At 54.6% G+C, this 19,571-nt stretch overlaps 1 protein-coding gene across 24 annotated transcripts in view; it reads left to right on the forward strand.

The window, feature by feature from the left end:
• The window catches only part of PHLDB1 (pleckstrin homology like domain family B member 1), a 108,290-nt gene that overhangs the window by 78,087 nt on the left and 10,632 nt on the right, over positions 1 to 19,571 (forward strand). For 11 of the 24 annotated variants that reach the window (XM_024207331.1, XM_024207325.1, XM_024207324.1 and 8 more), the window contains 13 exons: positions 2,638 to 2,793; positions 3,197 to 3,307; positions 3,926 to 4,015; positions 5,339 to 5,461; positions 7,106 to 7,243; positions 8,756 to 8,935; positions 10,375 to 10,530; positions 12,019 to 12,135; positions 12,447 to 12,549; positions 16,153 to 16,447; positions 18,227 to 18,317; positions 18,549 to 18,695; positions 19,023 to 19,293. In XM_024207331.1, coding sequence (XP_024063099.1) covers positions 2,638 to 2,793; positions 3,197 to 3,307; positions 3,926 to 4,015; positions 5,339 to 5,461; positions 7,106 to 7,243; positions 8,756 to 8,935; positions 10,375 to 10,530; positions 12,019 to 12,135; positions 12,447 to 12,549; positions 16,153 to 16,447; positions 18,227 to 18,317; positions 18,549 to 18,695; positions 19,023 to 19,293 — 1,978 coding nt within the window. The remainder of the gene's footprint in view (positions 1 to 2,637; positions 2,794 to 3,196; positions 3,308 to 3,925; positions 4,016 to 5,338; positions 5,462 to 7,105; positions 7,244 to 8,755; positions 8,936 to 10,374; positions 10,531 to 12,018; positions 12,136 to 12,446; positions 12,550 to 16,152; positions 16,448 to 18,226; positions 18,318 to 18,548; positions 18,696 to 19,022; positions 19,294 to 19,571) is intronic. The other 13 variants (XM_024207344.1, XM_024207345.1, XM_024207347.1 and 10 more) reach the window with 7 other exon arrangements.

Here is a 19,571-nt window from a genome sequence, read left to right on the forward strand (position 1 = left end):
TTAACCCCCACCCTCCTGGATCACTGCCCACTCCCCCTCTCATCCATGCCCATAGCTCCAGCTTGAGCCAGCACTGGGGCCTTGTGCCAAACTGAATGCAGTACACCAAGGGCTGGAGGAGGCTGGCATCCAGGTGCCATGGTATTGGTAAGTTTACCACCCAGGATGTAGGCTGGCTGGTGCCCCAGCACTTGCAGAGTGACTCTCCCCTGCTGTTGATACTGTTCCACATGTCTCTGTCTCCGAATGCCATAACGCCTCATGGCAGCCTCTCCTCTTGGCAGCAAGTGAGGAGGGGCAGGTTTCTTTCCCTAGTGCTCTCCTCCTTCTCCACCGGCCGCTTCTCTGGTCACTGCTGCTGTTCTCTGGGGGACGCTAATGTGGCAAGTGCTGCAAGCCTCCCCCTTGTATTAGTGCCTGGAGGGGGAATTCTGAGCACCGGAGCAAATCTGCCTGTCCCCAGATGTGAATTCAGTCCCATCCTTCCCCCACCCGCCAACAGAAACCAGCAATTTGGCTGCTTGGCCAGCTCTGATTTTGACTAGAGACTCCTATCAAGCATGGAAAATGGGCAACCACCCAACACTTGTCTCCTTGAGCTAAATCCTTCATCTAGGTGCTGCTCTTGAGCACCTGCCTCTGCCAGGGACGACTCCTGTGTGGCTGGAGGCCCAGAGATGTACGGTGGGGTTTCTGTTCGGGCAGTTTCTCTAGAGGAGTCTGCACCAGGGTGCAAAGGCACAAATGTCTATTTCAGAGACCCTAGGCCTGATTACTTAGACTGGACCTGCCAAAGGAAACTCTTGCTCTGCCCCTTGAACTGCCGTGCAGCAAGGATCCTCGGCATTGGTAGAGCTGGAAGAGGCCTATTGCAAATGCAGGTGCGGCCAGCCCCTGGGTGCCACGCTGATACTGCACACCACTTTAGCCTTAATCCAGCCTCTGTGAAAGGAGAGGCCGGCACACCTCAGGGACTAAACTCTGTATCAGTTTTTTGCTGTTTCCTGTGAACATGTATGTATACGATCCAGGCCAGATAATGTCAATATCGCAGTGCTGCAGCATTTTTTCCCATTAGCTGGGATTTTCCAGGAGCGCCTGGGAATGGAATATTGTCCTTTTATTATGCCAAACTCTTATAGTGCAATAAATTAAAGCCTTTTTCCTGGTCCCCGCAGGAGTCACAGCTAATCCCAGCCTGAAAACCTATGTCCAGTTTAAAATGGAACTCAGCAGATGTCTAATGCAGTGAGTGACATGTAGAGCAGGAAATCAATGTCTCCCCATTGACACTGAACAGGCCGTTTCCACTAAATAGATGCTAAAGGGTTTGCATGGGAAAATTCTTCACTGAAATGGGGCACGGTCAGGCTGAAAAATAGGTATTTGAAATAAAATGCAAAAATCCCAACCAAGCTAAAACCTAACTCTAACTTCTGCAGCTTGTTACTAACAGCCAGAGTGACTGGAATGTAAAGGATTTAAAACATCAGATGCACTGTTTCCCCAAGGCAATGTTTGCCTCTTGCTTCCTACACAGCAAAGCTAGCCTGGTCAGTTTCTTTTTCGAGTTCCTGTGCCCCAGCTCCTGTTGGATTTGCAAGAGTTGCAGAGGGATGTTTACATCCAAACAAAACCTTGTTTAATTAATAACATAATGACTAAAGGCTCTTGCTGTTAGTGTAGAATTTACAAACCCTGAATTGTATCCGCACTTGCCCAGGAGATGCCATCCACATTTAAAACGAAATAAAACAAACGGTTCTTGCCCCAAGCTCAGTTCTGCACTGTCCAGGAGGTGATCTAGCTCAAACGCTGTGAGTCTCGTCCATCTCTGGGCTACGTGGTCACATCCCTGGAGCACACTAACTTGTTGGCTTGGCCATACTAACTATGTTAGTGAGAGACCTTCATGTAACCCCAGCTCGACAGCCCCACTAATCCATGCCCACTGAGTGCCCAGCTGGCACCTTTCATAGAAGTAACTTTTAAGAAAAAAAAGGTAGGGGAACAAATCTGCTGTTTGAATCTCTGCTGCCAAGGATCAGTGGGCTGTGCAGAGCCCCCGCCAAGACTGCTTTGCCCTGACCCTCTTTCCAGCAGATCACAAGTTCCCGTTGTCCCATGGTGCAGGGGCCCTGCACATTATCCCCTACCCAAAGCTATTCTTTCTCTTCCGCTGCCGTAGTCGGCAGGGAACGCTCTGGGCTGGACTTCTCTCTGCTGGTGTGTGAGTATCACATAGGTTTGCAGCACTGTGGGAGGATGGGTCGGGCCAGCGAGACTGGTAGGGAGAATGCACTTCTTGTCTAGAGTTTGTGCGTGTGGAGCAGGAGACCTTGCCTGGGTAGGTCCCTGGGCTGGGCACGATTGCACGTCCCTGTTGAGCAGGAGGTCCATGACGCGCTCAATCAGAGCCACCAGCTGTGCACTGCCCCTGGGCCTCCCAACAAGCAACAGGGAGGTGTAGAGCTTCCCTCCTGCTGCAGCAAATGGAGCTTTGCCCCTTGCTTTCTCAGTGACCTGCTCTCCTGTCAGAGCAGTCCCTGTGCCATGGGGGAGAGGAGGGAGGCCCTGCTACCAGGGAGGCATCTCTGTTTCAGAGAGTGCTGAGCATCCATGGTTGTGTGTTTGAAGGAGGCAGAGGCCCTGGAGACGGAAACCAAGCTGTTTGAGGACTTGGAGTTCCAGCAGCTCGAAAAGGAGAGTCGCTTGGAGGAGGAGCGTGAGACCGTGAGCCAGCAGCTCCTGCAGAGCAAGGCTGAGTGCCACCGCAGTATCGCCAAGAGGAAGGTGGGGAGCAGGCCCTGGACCTTGGGCAAAGGCTATGGAGCCTGGGCTCTCCCTTGTCCCAGAAGTGTCCACTGCAGTGAGGGGGAAACTGGCTTGTCTGTAATCCCCTCCCAGCCCACCTTAGCCTAGGACTCCCCGGCCCAGCTTTGCTCTGGTCTGCTCTCCTCTCCTAGCCCAGCCCCTTCCTTTAATGCCCTAGGCCCTGTGCTGTCTCTGTGCTCACAACAGCCCTTTGGCTCCCGAGCACTGTCTCCTCGCACACTTCTCTCTCTGCCCCAAGCCAGCCCTGTGCCTGTTCTGGGAATGGATGGAGGGGCTCCAAATACCTGCCCAGACTGATACTTCTTCCCAAGCTGTCCTGCAGGGCCTGGTGCCAGCTCACCCTTGCCTTATTTTCCTTAAGGAGCGGGTGGCTGCATTGGAAAGCCAGGCCAATCACATCCGGCTCCAGGCTGCCCAGGACTCTGAGCGCCTTGCCAAGGAGAAGAATACCATGCTGCAGCTGCTGCAGAAGGTAACATCCTGGAACCATGCTGGATGGAGAGGGGGAAAGGGGTTCACTGGAGTAGTGTGTGCCAGGCCAGGCACACTCACTAACAGAGTGCACTGCCTTGGGGGGCTGGACCCTGTCTCTGCACTGCTGTGTCCTTCAAGTCCAAATGAGTCCATGTAGCATACGTGCTCTGCTCTCCAGCAAAAGGGTCACGTTACACATTGCCTGTTGGAAATGGAGAGGGCAACTGTGCTGGCACGGCTTGTCATGTCCCTCCCACCTTGAGCCCAGACTTTTCAGCTGGCCTGTATCCAAACACTGACCCCAATTGGGATCCCAGCTGTACACCCTGCCCCAGGCTCACCTAGTGATAGGGAGAGGGCTGAGAACCCCTCTGCTTGGGGCTGGGCTAATGCCACTCGTGTGACTGTCACTAGCTGCCTCTGCATGTGGCTGGGAGAAGAATGGATCTTAGCAGGAACCTCAACGATATGGGTCTCTGTCAATGTGGGTGCTGTCAGGAAGGGCCCTAGTGGTTTCTGTGGCTGCCCTGGTGTTGGCCTCACTTTAGGACACTTTTCAGGACAGCCACTAACTCTCTTGCTATCACCCTTTTTCTCCTTGTTGCTGTGCACTCAGGAGAAAGAGAAGCTTGTCTCCCTGGAGAGACGGTACCATCTTGTTACTGGCGGCAGGAGCTTCCCCAAAACATCATCTGCGCTCAAAGAGGTAACTAGGGGGAAGAGGGATGTTTAGTCACTAGACCTGCCCTCCCTTCGCAGTGCCATGCCTTCCTGGGACTCCAGCTGCCTCGATGGGCCCCTGCCTCTGGCCTCCACGAGGTGTAAACAGTGCTCAGAGTTGTGTGATTGTTGGCACAAATGCCTGAAAGTCCCAGTGCCCTGACAATGAAAACACCTGTCAGCTGGAGAGGGCTCGCTCTCTCATTGCAGTGGGGATCCTGTTTCCCTTTGACAGACCCTCCCGGGGGCAGAGCCACCAACACTGTGGAACCAGAGTTTAACCTCCGCTTTGGAGCTGTTCCTTCACACATGGGTTTGCCGTTAGCTGGGTGTGCTAGTCATGCCATGCACCATGGAGATTAGAGACTGGTTCTTACCTGGTTGGCCCCAAACACTGGCAGGGAGAGGAACCTGATCCAGTCTTGGGAGCAGAGCATCATTCCCTGGGTATGTGTTGCCTTGGACACCTGAAAGGGGGGTGGCCTTTGGCTAACTCACCACAGCCCCCAGACCAGTCTGTGCTATTAGGGTCTGGCTAGCATCCCGTAGCCCAAGAGTGCATGGCATGTGTGAGGATGGGGGTTCTCATGGAAATCTTGCATGGCTGCAGGAGCATTTCTCGGTACATCCCATTGCTCAGCGGGGACTGCAAGCACTAGCTGGGGCTGGAGTCCCATGTCACGAATCCTTGTCCCATGTGCCAGGGGAAGAGCGTGGCACTGGCTCTGTGCAGGTGCCCAGGATTCTCACTGATGATACATACCAAGGTGTTCAGCATGGGAGGAGGGGATTAGCCCGTTACCCCCTCCACCATCAACTTTATTAAGTACCTTTATTCTGGGGAGGGGCAAAGTGAGCTAGTGGCCGGCTGGCCCTTCCACAGACTCCGCCATATTGTGCATGATTGGAATTGGTAGCCAGGTGGGTGTAAGTTGTGAGTGTGTTGATGTGGAGACTAGGAGCATCTCCAGGGAGGGTTGGCTCTACACTGTGGAGGGCACAGACCCTTTTCCTCCCTCCTGTAGTTAGAACTCCCAAGGGCAGAGCTGTGACAATCCAGCCATGGGATATGTGATGCCTGCTGCCTTCAGTCCTGCTACTGAGATGGTCTGCAAGGTGCAATCTTCTGTAAGGCTGTGCCATGAAGCTGCAGTGCTCTGTCAGCAGGGATCGGCTGGCTGGAGGCTCCATTAGGCGATGTCCCTGCTTTCTGCCTGAGGCTGTTCAGTTGGGGAGGGATTCCTCTGTGCTGTTTTGATCTCGCTGTTTCTGTGCCTGCTTTGCCCTGATGACCTTTACCCTCCAACAGGAAACACTTCATATCTCAGAGCCTTATGACCTGTTAGAGGAAACTAAACCCCAGAATCCCCTGCTAGGGGCAAGTGCTTCCTTAGGTCCTTTCTCCGCCCACTCTTACCCCAAGATGCAAGAGGTAACGGGACTAACTGCACGTGCTTGCTTGCTCACTGCTTCCGCTCCCCTGCACAGAATGGGGCCAGACTGCTATGTGCAGCCATCTTATCAGGGTCTTGTAAATAATTCAGTCGACAGGCAGGCCAGCAGATCTCTTAAATTGGCTTGTGTTGCCATCAGTGACTTAGGCCCCCTGAGATAGGCATGGAAAAGGCTCACTAACAGGGCACCATCAGATTAATAATCACGTATTTCTCATGCACCTTCAAACACCTGGGACTAACACTCCTCACAGTTGATGTTCTTTAAACTTCATTCAGCTGCACAGCTCTCGTTTCTAGACAGTTTGGCTTCCTGGTTCACTTGCATTGGCACCATACTGTAGTGTGGCTTAAATCCCAACAAAATGCCTTGTACGTGTTTTTCCCTCCCATTCCGCAGACTGCAAGCCTAAAGCTCCCCAACAACATCCCTTTAATTTCTTCTGTTTGCCTGTTTGTTTGTTTTCTATTTTTTTTAAATAGCATCAAAGTCTTTGATTTAGAAATAGTGAGAGAGCTGGGAACCGGTTCCAAACCAACTGGCAGGAGAGGTTGGGATTCTTAATTGCAAATTGCTGCCAGTGTCTAAACAGTTTGGGGCTTTATCAAACATTTCTATTAATGATGCTTGGCAACAGATGCCAGATGCTTCACCCTATCACCTGCGTTGTCTGGCTGGCGACAGCAGGGGGCACTGTGGATGGGTCTCGGGGTCTGCACTGACCCACCCATCCCCTTTGCTGTGTTACTTGGTAAGGGAGGAGCTTGTTCCAATACCACATGCCAATTCCTACCCATCAATTGCTCTTAATTTAGTTGCTTTCCTTGGGCCAGTATCCCAAGAGCTGCGTTTCCCATTGCTGCTGTCTCCCCGTGGTGCTGGAGTGGAGCATGTTGGGCCCTTCTGATGGTGGGGTTGCATGTGGATGTTTTGTGTGGTGTGTGCAGTAAAGCTCCATTATAGACTGAGTACTGCAGCAGCAGCAGCAGCATGCGGTCCCTTCTCCCACCCGCCTACCACATGTTCCGAAGCAGGCCATCTATCGATCCCTCTGGATCAGATGCTAATTCAGATGCCAAAGGAGTTCCAGATTCCCTGTCTCAAACTGTCTCAGGTGGGCACGTTGCAACCAGGTGGCACTAAATGCAGCTAAGCTGCCGTTGGCCCAGTCCTCCAAGTTCCAGGAGAGAGAGAACAGGAGGGCTGGCGACCAGCGGGTGGCACTAGGGAATCCTCAAGCTCTAGTGGAAATAAAGCAGCAGCCTAAAGGCGAATGGCTGTGTGCGCCATGGTGGTGAAGGTTGGGAGGTTCCTATTCTGTGGACAGCCAGACAGCCTAAGATAAAGCCAATTACACAGTAGTGTAACTTTCAGAGACTACAAGTCCCAGCATGCTCTGCCCCCATCCAAGTGGCACTCCTGGGATGACAAGTCCTGCCCTGCAGCGCTAGGACTTGTAGTCCCCACATGCTGCCCCTCTCTATGGAAGAGGAAGTCGGAATGTAAAATCGTTCAGCCAGCTGCACTAGGGAGCCTAGGCAGCACGTGTGGAGCTTTACTGCTGTGCCATGGGACCAGTGCATGCGTCTAATTCTCCCCCTTCTCCATCGTGGATTTCTAGGAGTCCATGAGGCTGTCTGACGTTTTCAGATTCTACTGCAATGTGTACGGCCCTGGCCAGGACACTAAAGCTTCTGCTGTTGCCACTGCTGCTGCTCCACTCTCTTTCTTGCTTGCTGTACCTCCTGCAGCCAATGAGGTACCTGCTCCTGAGCATGCTGAGTTTTGCTTACACTGTTTCTGGCTGGGTAGCAAAGCCTGTACTCTAGTGGCTGACACTGAGAGCAAGGTTGTCTTATGTCTCAAGATGGGTCAGGCTGGTGCAAGGGATGGAGCCACCTTGCCATCTCCGGTTCCCTCAATGCTCCTTACTGGAGCAGATTGGTTTTGGCTTGGTGCATCCCCCTGGCCTGCAACTGAACAGGCAGTGAATTCATGCTGACTTGTGAGGGAAGCTGAAATGGTCATTTCTGGCGACTAGGGATTTCTCTCCTCTTATGCTGTAAAATAGAGTGCTTTAGACTCGTAGACAGCACTGGGGGGCTAAGTTCCCTCTAAGCTGCGTGGCTGCACAGCAGGTATCAAGGGACATGCAGACAGGGAGAGGCACCTCTCCCCCAGCCCCAGCCTCAGAGCTGCCAGGGAGAGGGGCCTCTCCCCTGGCCCCAAACTGCAGTGGTGAGAGAGGGCTGGGGGGCTTCCTCTCTCCCTGCCGCAGCCCCGAGGCAGCCGGCACCCCAAACCCCTCTGCCCCAACCCTGAGCCCCTTCCTGCACCCCAAACCCCTCATCCCCAGCCCCAGCCCAAAGCCCGCACCCCAGAGCCCGCACCTCCAGCCAGAGCCCTCACCCCTCCACATCCCAACCCCCTGCACCAGGCCTGAGCTCCCTCCCAAACCCCGAACCCGTCGGCCCCTCACCACACATCACCTCCATATTGGTGCACATATCAAAGTTCATTCTGCACATGGATGTAAAAAATTAGAGGGAACATTGCTGGGGAGTGGGGTGAATGAGTTAACTCTTTAGTCCTCTGAAGTTGGCTACCTGGGGCAAGGTCCCTCCCTGTTCTCAGTGGAATTCCCCTACGGAGAATTTGGCTGCTGGGGTCTGCAAGTGAGATATGTGGGATCAGCTTTAGGTTGAATTAGATCTTTGTTACAAAACGGCCATTCAGCTTGGCATAGACAGTCTCAGCTGAATGGCTGGAGTAGCTTTGGGGCTGCGGGTCAGGATTGAGGGGCATCGGCAGAGCCGTGTGGGGGGAGCCCGACACTGAGGTAACTAAGGAGGGAGGTGACTTGGCAGAGCAGCTTGGGGAGCCTTACACACTGCCAGCCTGGCCTCTCTCTGGCTCAAGTGGGTGCTATCAGTCCCAGGAGCAATAATAGTTCTGCCCAAAATTAAGAAGTAAAGTGACTCCCCCAGCAGAGCTTATGCAGGTGCCACTTCCAATGTGCTGCGAGACCTTCAGGCGAGCGGGTGACAGCTGGGCTCAATGCAAATAGCAGCTGTTCCTGATGCTGCTCTGTGGAGCTGAGCCAAAAACCTCTGCAGCTTGTCAGGAAGTTAAACTCTTCTATTGTGATGACCTCCTCTGGGATGGGCTTTGGGGCTGCTGAAGTCCTTGCCTGCTCACCTCTCTGTCTGTCTGGCTCTCATTGCTCTAGTCCTGTTTCCGCTTTTCACTCTGCTGCTTCTCTCTGCCCCAGTATGTGACTGTTGACCAGCTCTCAGGGATTCTGGGCAATGTCAGAGCTGACCTAGGGCTGGCCCCTCCTGCTTCCCCATTGGGCCATCACACTTCAGGCTTCGCCCCTCAAGTTGCTTCGTCTGCAGGCTGCCTTCCTTCTCCTGCGCCACCTCTCTCCTCTTCCTTCATCTCTGCTGAGGTTTGTGTCCATTGCATTTCCCTCTTGCCACCCCTCGGGCTTCAGCACCCCCACACTGTGTGCCTGGGATGGGTCCCAGAGAAAGGCGGCCAGGCAATAGTGATCCCTTCTGGCCTGGGATGGAGTCATGCCCAGCACAGACACCACTAGCATCATCGGCACGTTAGCTTGCCTTGGCGACCTTGGCAAATGCTGAATTATCCATGGAGGCTGATCCCTCGCAGTGCAGAACATGCACATGGGTCAGAGGAAGAGCTGGTCCTACTGCATGATCCCTCCCCAGTGCCACCACACCAGCCCCTCTCGCCAGCTCTAAAGCCTCAGGACTGATTTAATGTTAAGCTCTCATTTGGCTGTGATGAGGGAGCAGCATGGCTCACCCCTGGGGCAAGGTGCTCTGTGTGTGGGTGGGGGGTGTCCAGCCACAGAAGGGAAGGCAGATGTGGGGCTCCGGGGCCTCTGACCCACAAGCAAGAATCCTGCACTGCCATGTCAGTCCGCAGGGTGAGGGAGACAGGCTGAGATCCCCAGGTTCCTTCTCTCACTGCAAAGCAGAATTGTGTGCTGCTCCCCTGCCCTGCCCAGTGCCCTCATCACAACACTCAGCTGGAGGAGGAGCTAGGACTGGCAGCAAAGGGGAGCAGACCCAGCAAGAGGACTGGTAAGTGGTGAGAGTTCATGGCCTAGGACTGTGTTTATGCCAGGGATGTCTGACATCTTCCTGTGTGTGCAGGGTCCCTTGTGAGCCCTGCAGCATACCATGAGTGGAGGGGGAAGGAATGACACCCTTTTGAGCCCCAAGCCGTGGGTATCTACTCAGAACAATCTGTCCCAACACTCCTGGGTTCAAGGACGGTTTGAGAACACGTCTCCATCCCAACCTCGACCCTGCTGTACGGTTGCTCTGCTTTGCTGCAGCTCCAGGGTTAAGCAGGAGTAGCTGTCTGCACAGCTCCCATTGCAAGTGTTGGTGCTGTGCGTCCCCTCCCTGCCTGTGTCCCCTGCTGCCTTTCATTCATCTCAGCCCCTCTGTGAGGACTCACAACGCTCCCACCGGGCTTTCCTGCCACATCTAGATGGTTTCACTGTAAGCCATGCAGACTGGGGTTGAGTGGCTTTCCAGTGCTCACATTAGTGCCTGCTGCTCTCGCTCCTTGATGATGGGGTTGGGGGTGGAAGATCGTGGAGCTGTTGTCAGCACAGTGCTGGGGTTTGGCTGCAGATGAAGGGTCCCATGTTTTAATTCCCAGGAAGAAGGGGGTGGAGCCAGTTTGGGCCCCTGGTGGGCTGTAGGGAGCACTGGGTTCTGTTTCCCTCTCCCCACATCCAGGTCCCTGGTGTGAGCATGCAGGGATGGTGCAGGGTTTCTCTGTTTCTCATTCTCTCACTGTTTCATCCTCCTTCCCTCCCCTCCTGTCTCTCACACCCTCTCTCTTTAGATGGAGAAGCAGCTTCAGGGGGGCCCAGTGCAGCTTTCTGCCCTGGATTTAGAGAAGTGGTACATGGCTCGCTTCGAGGCCTCCTCCCCTGCCTCTCCTCACTCCTCCCCTCCTCCTCTTCCTGCTAAAGCTCACTCTTCTCGAAAGCTGTTCCAGGTAATTGCCCCACCCACTTCCCACCTCCGGGCCCTGCAGGGGTGGACAGTTATGGCCTTTTGGGTGTTCACAGGCTGCAGGGTTGGGATCACAGAGGTGCCTGGGGAGGGGGCTGTTGGCAGCAAGGCTGGCTGCAGCTGGACTCAGCCAGTTAGATTAGTGAGACTGATCACCCAATAAGGGAGTTTCCGAGCTAGGGATGTTCTGAGTCCCTTCCCAAAACCGGCTGGGATGGTGGGAAGACATAGGTAGTGTGACCCAGATTCCCAGCTAGTGTCAATTGACTTAGCTCCCATGAATCAATGGAGCCAATTCGCACCCGCAGTGGATTTGACCCAGAAGTTGGTTGTTGCTTTGATTTCCCACGGCCTGGCTGGGTCCGTTACTCTCACAATGTTGCAACTGGCGATTTTGGGGGAGAATTATCAGCTCAGGGAAGTATTTATTATTATTTATGCCATGTAATGCCGGCACATAGTGCTTAACAGACGCATTAAAGAGACTCTCCCTGCCCTGTTTTGTGTAATTTAGGACTCGTCTCCACAGAACACAGAATCAAAGTAATGAAATGATTTGTAGTTCACTTTTAGCTACTCCACTGCAAGTCTGTGAGCCCCAGTGCCAAGTGAGAATGAATTTAATGGATTATTTATCAGTGTAAGACCTGTCGCAATAGCTGCTCATGCAGATTTTCCCTTGGGGAACTGATGGTTCAGGTTACAGCCCCTTTAGTTAATTGGGTTCCAGCCCAGCCCTTGATCTCAGCTGAGGAACAATAACCTGTTGAATGACATTAATGAGTGTGGAGAGAAGTCCCCGCAGTAAAAGGCCCCCTCAGTATACCACAAGGCCCAGGCACCAAACCCCAGGAAGTGAGAGCTGACCCTCCCATGTCCAAGTCCGCTGCATGCCGCAGCAAGCTTCTTTAGTGCCTGGGGCTCTGCAAAGGAATCAGAGGAGCAGCACTGGGAAAGTCTGAATCCGTGATCTGTACCTGTGCATGTGCCTTTCCATCTTTGTGGAGGTTGTACTCGGGTTTGTAGAGAGGTGACTGAACACAACCTTATGGGCTCTATGCTCACTCTCAATGAGTCCAGCTCACAGAAGCTCAGCTGCTGAGTCCAGAAGTTCCTTTTGCTCCAGGTTGGGACACCCGTTAACTCTTAGCGTTAACTCTACTGCTGTTAGCAAGCTGGGCCCTCCGTCAGCTGCTGTCTGCACATGTCTTACATCTTGAAAAGATGCAGATCCTTCAGGTAGATCCAGGCTGCCATCTTATCAGATCCCATTTTATCCTCCTGTTGCTACTTGGGCTCCTTTCCCCTCTTGCTGCCCCTTTAGGGGTTGAAGTGGTTCAAATGCCATAAGTCTCTGTTACGGATGCTGATGGCTAACCATCAATTCTCCCTAAGCCTCAGCCAGTCCACAGGGTCCTGTGTGCTGTGCCCTTCATCTGCCCTTTTTAGTCATGTCTGTGTTTGTGTCCAGGTCTATCGTGCTAAGATGGACAGCGACACCGGCAGCACCCTCCCACGCACAAAGAGCGGGTCTGCATCATCCTTGCAGCTCAGTGTGGCCACGCTGGGACGCAGCTCCTCCCCAAAGGTATGTGCTCGGGGGGCTGCAGTACCAGCATTGTCACTCATTCCCCAAAGGCGGGGCTTGTTCCAATCCATTGACTTTGGGGGTCCTGGGCTCTTGGGCTGCAGGAAGATAGTTGGGAGACACAGTCTGGAACCCTGACTTGACGCCCTTTCACAGCAGTACAGCAGGTTGATCTGTTAATATCTCCATCAGCCAGACTGTTTATAGCTAAGGCCCTTTACTGCACTTTGAGCCCATGAGCCGGGAACTGGGCATCCCACGGGGGCACAACCCACAGGGGCTTCTTCATCCTTGTCTTTTCACATCCCTAGGGTCCCCTGCACCCACAGAATGGCACAGGTAGCCTGCCACGGAACCTGGCAGCCACACTGCAGGACATCGAGACCAAACGCCAGCTGGCCCTGCAGCAGAAGGGTAAGTTCCTGCTCCAAGGGCATCCCACAGGGGGTGGGATTCAACCTGCCCAGGGAGTGAGAAGGGAGATGCTCCTACCGAGATGCTCCAAACTGCTGAGTAGTTTCTGTGGGAGCTGGGGTTGCTCTGCCCTTGCTTGTGTCCTGTGTCCTGCACAAATATCTCTGCTCGTTATGTGTTACTGCTAGCTGTGGTTCATTAGACATCCCGTCTGGGGAACTCCGAGGACCTTTCTCATGCATTGGGAGGAGGAAAAACACCCACTCCCTGAGCTGGTGGCTGCCTCTTTGCCTGGAGCTTTTACTACTCTGCTCTCCTGAACGATGCAGGCCCAGACCATGATCCAGTCTGGCTGTGCATCGCAAACCCAGGAGGCTCTGGTGGTGCAAACAATCGAGAGGGGGAGGGAGAGGGAGGGTTCCCAACGATCTGCCTGTGGAGGGAGGGTTGGCTTAAGAGAAATTGTCTCTTTGTGAGAATGGTCCTGGGTCTCTCGCTCCCTGGGCTGGAGTTACCAGAAACTCAGCAAGTACCCAGCCCAGGTTGGGGGAATCCGAATTCAAATCCATTGGGGAGCTTCTGCAACTCGGGCTGAGCTGAGCCTATGTTTTCTCCTCATGTACTGCACCTGCCTCCCAGGTGCTAGGGGACCAGTTTGTGTCAGGAGGGAGGGATGAGAACACCTGGGGGCCACAATTGAAACAGAACAACGATCTAGGTTGCTATAAGCCCCTCTCACTCCAAGGGGTGTGTCAGGCTGCTGCCTATGCCACTGGCTTTGGAGTCTGGAGCAGTAGCTGGGTCCATCTTCGGAAGGGTGATGGGCTGAGTTCCCCAGCTGGGATTTGAACCCATTTCCCGGGAGTCAAGGTCTTAGCTGATGCTTGGCCCCTGTAGCCATAAACATGCCCAGCATGAGGTGGTCTCTACTAGTGGGGGAGAGGAAATGAAGGAGTAAGGCTCTACGTCAGGCCTTTTGACAATCTTGTGACTTTAATATGACTGGTCAAGTCAGCTGGAGTAGACCACGAGGATCATGGGAAGGGGAGAGGTCAGGACTCTCACAGGTGGGTGGGGGGATGTCATCACTGAGTTGTCACATGCTGCTTTGCTGTACGTGAGCAGCATTGGCCTGTCTGGCCCCAAGCGCTCAGCTCAGCTGGCAATTCCCAGGCTCTGTCTATGCTGGGCCCTGGTCATGCTCCAGCATGGCTGTTGCTAGCAGTTGCTGTGACCCCATATACACAAGGCTGTCTTGCTGGAGAGCCCAGCTAGGCTTTTAGCAGTTTGGCAGGATTCTCGGAGGAAGAACTCCCATCAGTGGTAGACCCAGCCATGTTGGGCATCCTGCTGCTAGCCCAGCAGTGCTCCCAACAGATTTCATCTTGCGACTTGGTTGCGATCCCTCTGACCCTTGTGAGATCTGTTAATTGGCAAGACAATAGCATGGTCCTGCAACACAATGAAATGTGGCAGGTCCCATCTGCCCACAGTAATCGTGCCGGGCTGCCACTTCCTGCAGCATGGCTGATCTAACAGTGTAGATGAGACTAAAACCTCAGCTAACCCAGCGGCAGCCACGGGGAGCAGGCAATGCCCAGAGCCATTGTGCAGGAGAGGAAGAAGCCAGGAGCCTGCCAGGTTTGGTTTGTCTCTGACACGGATATTGTGGCTTTCTCATGGTCTCTTGCTTTTACCCTCTGTCCCCTCACCCCCAGCTCCACACGGTGCATCTCCAGCTATTACACTCCCAGGAGAGCCCTTGCAGCCAGGTAATGTGTCAGGTAGAGACTTGGGTAGATCAGCCCCTTAGGCAGCAGCATGGCTGTGTGGTTCAAGAAGACACCTGATGCCATCTGCCAAGGGTGGGGAGGAGGCACAGACCCAACCCCAAGGTGTCAGTGTGTCTATGAGTCAGTCTGCTAGCAGCGCCAGACAAACTGGCCAGATGCTTCCAGGACATCTTCCCCCAAGAGCATCCGCAGCTGTGTCCCAAAGGGGACGTCTCCAGCTTGCACTTGGGAACCAGCTTGTTTTCCCCTGGCATTAGGGGCTGGTGCTGACTGAGGCAGGTGGCTTGTTCCTGACCAGCCCAGGGTTTCCCCTGCATCAGAGAGGGAAAGCCCTGAGCATTTTTCTCCCCCATAGGCCATGTCAGCCAACATCTTTCCTACTTTGGTCAAATGAGCTCTGCAGGACCCTGTCTGCCTCCTCTTCCTCCACAGCAGCAACTCCAGTCACAGCAGCTGTTTGCTCCTTTCAGTGCCTGTGCCTGCCACGCAAAGCGCCAAAAGCTGGAACTCCTTCAGGAACCTGCTGCCTCCCTGCATCCCCCTCTCCCTGCTGCACCCCCAAAAGCCCCACCGAGCACGCAAGCGGTTGTGTGGATTTGGCAAACCTGGTATCAGGCTGCCTGGTCTATGAATGCTTTGCCCAGCCCTGCCAGACTGATGCATGCACCCTCCCCTTGCTGCCTCTGCTCTGAGTGTCTGAGGGGATGGGCTGGAGGCCAGGGGAAGGTAGAGGCCCAGCTGGGATGGTCCATGCAAGCTGGGAACCTTGAAGGTTGGATCTGGCTATGTGCATTTTTGGCAGGAGGGAGGAGTGGGGTAACTGATCTAAATGGGTCTGGAAAAGGTGAGGAGCCCCTTGAGGAGACACACTGGGAGCTTCCAGTGCATCCACCAAGTGATCCAAGAGCACAGCATGGGAGTGGGGTGTGCCGTCGGTGGCCCGTGGTCAGACCTGCCTGATTCCTGTCTCGCTGCCAGCTCCCAGATGGGAATGAGAGCTGGGTAAAGTCGCCATGCAGCAGGGCTGCTGCAGCTGCACAGTGGTGGCAGTGGCTCCGACTCCTCAGGGTGAGCGACTTTCCAGGGAAGCCCTGGTTCCTTGGCTGCTGCATGGTAGCAATGTGCATCCTGCCCAGAGACCAGGCTTATCCCTGGCTCCTCACATGCACAGCAGGGAATTCCCTTTGCCTTCAGACTCCGCCACCACTGCAGTTCAAATCCACATTTCTCTCTGTCCCACTTACTCTACGTTCCCACAGTGCTGCATAGGGGCTGCCGCAGGAAGGGGGCTGTAAAGGGGTTTGGGTCATGGGTGAGGGAATTCTCTGAAGACCTAGTGTACTGCTTCCCCTTTGGCTGAACAGGCAGACATGAGGAGACGGGGGCATGTTTGCACTGGGAAACGGATGGGCATGCACAGTGCTTAGCAGGGTGCATATTCGCACACTTGGATGGATGTCATAGGAGATTCTCTGCTCACTGTCATTAATGCTCTGATAGGTGTGGACATAGACATGGACACTTAGACAGATGGCCACATGCTTGTATTTCCAATCACGCGCTACGCGGACTTCGTCCATGACAGCTGGATGCACTGGGCGGTTCAGACTCGTGCCTTCCTGGCCAGAGATGGCCCAGTAGCAGAAGTCCTGTGTGAGCCATGAGCCCCAGGTAGTCACGAGTGCTGGGCACAGAGTGCAGGCTGCTTGAAGGCTGCCTGCCAGTGCCCAGGCCATAGCTACAGTAGCCAGTCAGGCCCCCTCCTTACCCCTGGTGATCTGCCCTCTGTTCTTCTTCCCTTGGGGTACAGGGCAGCAGGTGATTGAGGAGCAGAAGCGGCGCCTGGCGGAGCTGAAGCAGAAAGCGGCTGCTGAGGCACAGTCCCAGTGGGAAGCCCTGCACGGGCAGCCTCACTACCCCCCTTCTTCCTACCCTCCGCTCATGCATCACTCCATTCTCCATCATCATCCTCCCCATGGCATCGGGCACCGGGCCGAGGACATGGACCACGCCTATGACACACTCAGCCTGGAGAGCTCAGACAGCATGGAAACCAGTATCTCCACTGGTGGCAACTCAGCCTGCTCGCCTGATAACATGTCCAGGTAATCCGGGCGCCTGCACTCTGGGCAGCCTGCGGAGGGGAGGGATGCACACGGGCTGGTCCCTGTCCTGACAACAGGTGACGTGAAGGGAGTCTGCCCCATTCAGGAGAGACGTCCGCACGTTCCAGATGCCTGGCCTGGCCTAAGGGGGGCAGCCAGCTAGCTTGGGGCTGAAAGCCTTTCACCACAGGGCTGCCAGGTTGGTAATGAGCAAAGCGTGTCCAGTGGCCTCTGCATGAGGTGAACTGGGTGGGGCTGAATGAACCTAAGGTGCCTACGTGCCTAAGGTCTCTGATGGACATTTACTCTGGGCGGCTAGCACCTACCATAGCTCACACTTCTGTGGCAACGCTATTTTTAGCAAATTTGCTAGATGAAAGCTAGTACAGGTGCATCTACTCGAGCTGAGAATCACTCCCCACACACATCCAGCTCAAGTGTAGACATACCCTAAGTGCTGGAGGCAGGGACCTGGTCACTAGGGGGAGGGAGGGCTAGTTAATAAGTGCAGGGACCTACAGAGTTTCACTGGGTTGACAGATAAGCCATTTGTGAGCATTTCTGACAACTTCATTGCAGCCACCTTCCATCATCCATCCCACACACACACCCCAGCCCCGCTCCCCTGCTCTGAGACTCCCCAAACTCTTCAGCACTTGTCTCAGAATCCTTGGGCAATAACAGCCCCCCCTCCCCCCAGCTGATTGTTGGGGGGCTGGATGAGCCTGGTGAAGCTTGAGGCTGGCTCCCCTTGCTCTGCCCAATAGGAGAGCCTGACTCACAGGTGGTGGGAAGCTGCTGGGCTGGGCTGTGCACAGCAGCCATGCAAGCTGGGGATTTACGGGCTTGTGTATGCTCTTCGGGAAGGAATCCAGAGCTCAGGCGTCAGTAACATCATGAATTCTGTCTGGGAACCATCCTGGTTCTGTCTGCTCTGCAGCAGGGTGTGGGCAGAAAAACAAGCCCATAGAGCTTGTTCATGTTAATTCTGTCGGTGTCTGTGGTGATTGGTGGTGTGAGGTGATGCTGTGGCAGACGCAGTGTTTAGAGGCAGCTCTAGATGTATGAGAGGCATTGGGCTGGGGCAGAGCAGGCGATGTGGCCCTGTTTGATCCCCCAGGTCACCCTCTACAATGAATCCCTGACTGCAAACGGACCCCAATAAAACCCATGGTTGGCACAGTGATCTGCACCCCAGATCCAGGCCCCTCCCTCTCGAGCGAAAGGAGAATTTCCATGAGCTGTTCCAGGGCCTATATATCCCCTGGATTAGTGTAAGCCCTTTGGGGCAGGGGTTGTCTTCCTTCGGGCACCACCATAATACACTCATGCAGATTTCCCTGGATGTCAGGTGAACGATCCATGTGTGGATGTCTCCCTGAGGAGGGGACATGCTCCCAAAATGTGTTTGTGGGCCCCTGCTGGGGCTGAGACAGAGATGGGGGTGCAGTGTCCAAGTGCAGAGGGACTCATAGCTCAGGACAAAAACCTACACCACCTCCACAGAGTAGATGCCACTGCCAGTTAATCCCTGAGAGCCCTTTCTGTGAAAAATCATTCCCTCACCGAGGTCTGGCTCACTAGCCTTGGCTCTGAGTACTCAAGGAACTGGGAGTTTGCTTGGCCCTGCTGCCTAACCAGTGCCCAGGGGTGGGCGAGCATGGCATTCCTAACTGCCATCCTTTCCTGTAAGGAGACACTCTCCACCTGTGTGGAGCAGCCAGGCTCCCGGCCCAAGCGGGGATTGCAGGCTGTGATGGTATCAGCTTTGTCTTGCAGTGCCAGTGGGGTGGAGGCAGTGAAGATCGAGGAGATGGAGAAGATGCTGAAAGAGGCCCATGCAGAGAAATCTCGCCTGATGGAGTCACGGGTGAGTGGGTCTGTATGCCAATGCTAGGGAGCTACACTCAGAGCATTCTCACCCTCTTGTTTATGGGGACGCGGAAGCTTGCAGGGAGAGGGGATCCAGTCTCCAGGGCTGCCAGCCATCCACTGTCACACCCACAAATCCTGCGTCATTGAGTAGTGCCTCTGGAAGCTAGTGCCGGGCATGGGGTAGGCAGGGCAGAGAGGGGATCTTGCCATGTCCTTTACTTGGCAGGAGCGGGAGATGGAGCTGCGGCGACAGGCCCTGGAGGATGAGCGCAGGCGGCGGGAGCAGCTGGAGCGGAGGCTGCAGGATGAGACGGCTCATCGGCAGAAGCTGATTGAGAAGGAGGTCAAGATGCGAGAGAAGCACTTCTCCCAGGTGAGGGGGGGATGTGGAGGAGGGCTGAGCAGGGGATGAGGAGGCAGTCCTTTTCCCATCTCTCTGGTGTTAATGAGGCTGCATGGTGCCGTTTCAGCCATAGACCTAGCATTCATGAATGCGTGGAAGGTGCCACCTGTCATGCAGTTCTCTTGGGTCTGATGTTGGAGCATCTGGGGCTGAGGGGTAGGGACAGGATCAAGGTCTCTTGTCCCCTTTTGAGACTTAAGAGGGTGACACATCTGGTGGCAGCATCTTGGATGCTAGGAGTGCCATGGGGCCTGTGTTGGCTAAGTGCTCAACTCTCCCACTTCCTTTACTCTCAAGGGCGGCGACTGCCATTGGGGTGGCACTGACGAGGCTGCGTTGCTTCTCCAGGCACGGCCCCTGACCAGGTATCTCCCCATCCGCAAGGAGGATTTCGACTTGAAGACACACATTGAGTCCTCAGGCCACAATGTGGACACCTGCTATCATGTCATCCTGACCGAGAAGATGTGCAAGGGCTATCTGGTCAAGATGGGTGGCAAGATCAAATCCTGGAAGAAGCGTTGGTTCGTCTTCGACCGTATGAAACGCACAGTCTCCTACTACGTCGGTAAGAGCACCCCACTGCTGCCCGACTGCTCTCCAGTCTCTATACAAATACTCCACCCCACCCACCCGCCACCAGTGGTGTATTTAACCCTCAGAAGGACTCATCACATTCATGTCACTGACAGGGTGTCAGGACTCTCTTCTGCTGTGGCTGCCAGAATCCCTGGCTCTAGCTAACCCATGTGGTGTCTGGCTCAGTTCCAGCTGGGAGCCAGCCTCCACCCTCATCTTGCTGCCTCCTCCTCTGTGAAGCCTGGTGCTTACAATGCCTTGCCTTTC

Source organism: Terrapene carolina, unplaced genomic scaffold, assembly GCF_002925995.2.
Source record: "Terrapene carolina triunguis isolate 2854851 unplaced genomic scaffold, T_m_triunguis-2.0 Scaffold374, whole genome shotgun sequence".
NCBI classification, from domain to species: Eukaryota; Metazoa; Chordata; order Testudines; family Emydidae; genus Terrapene; species Terrapene triunguis.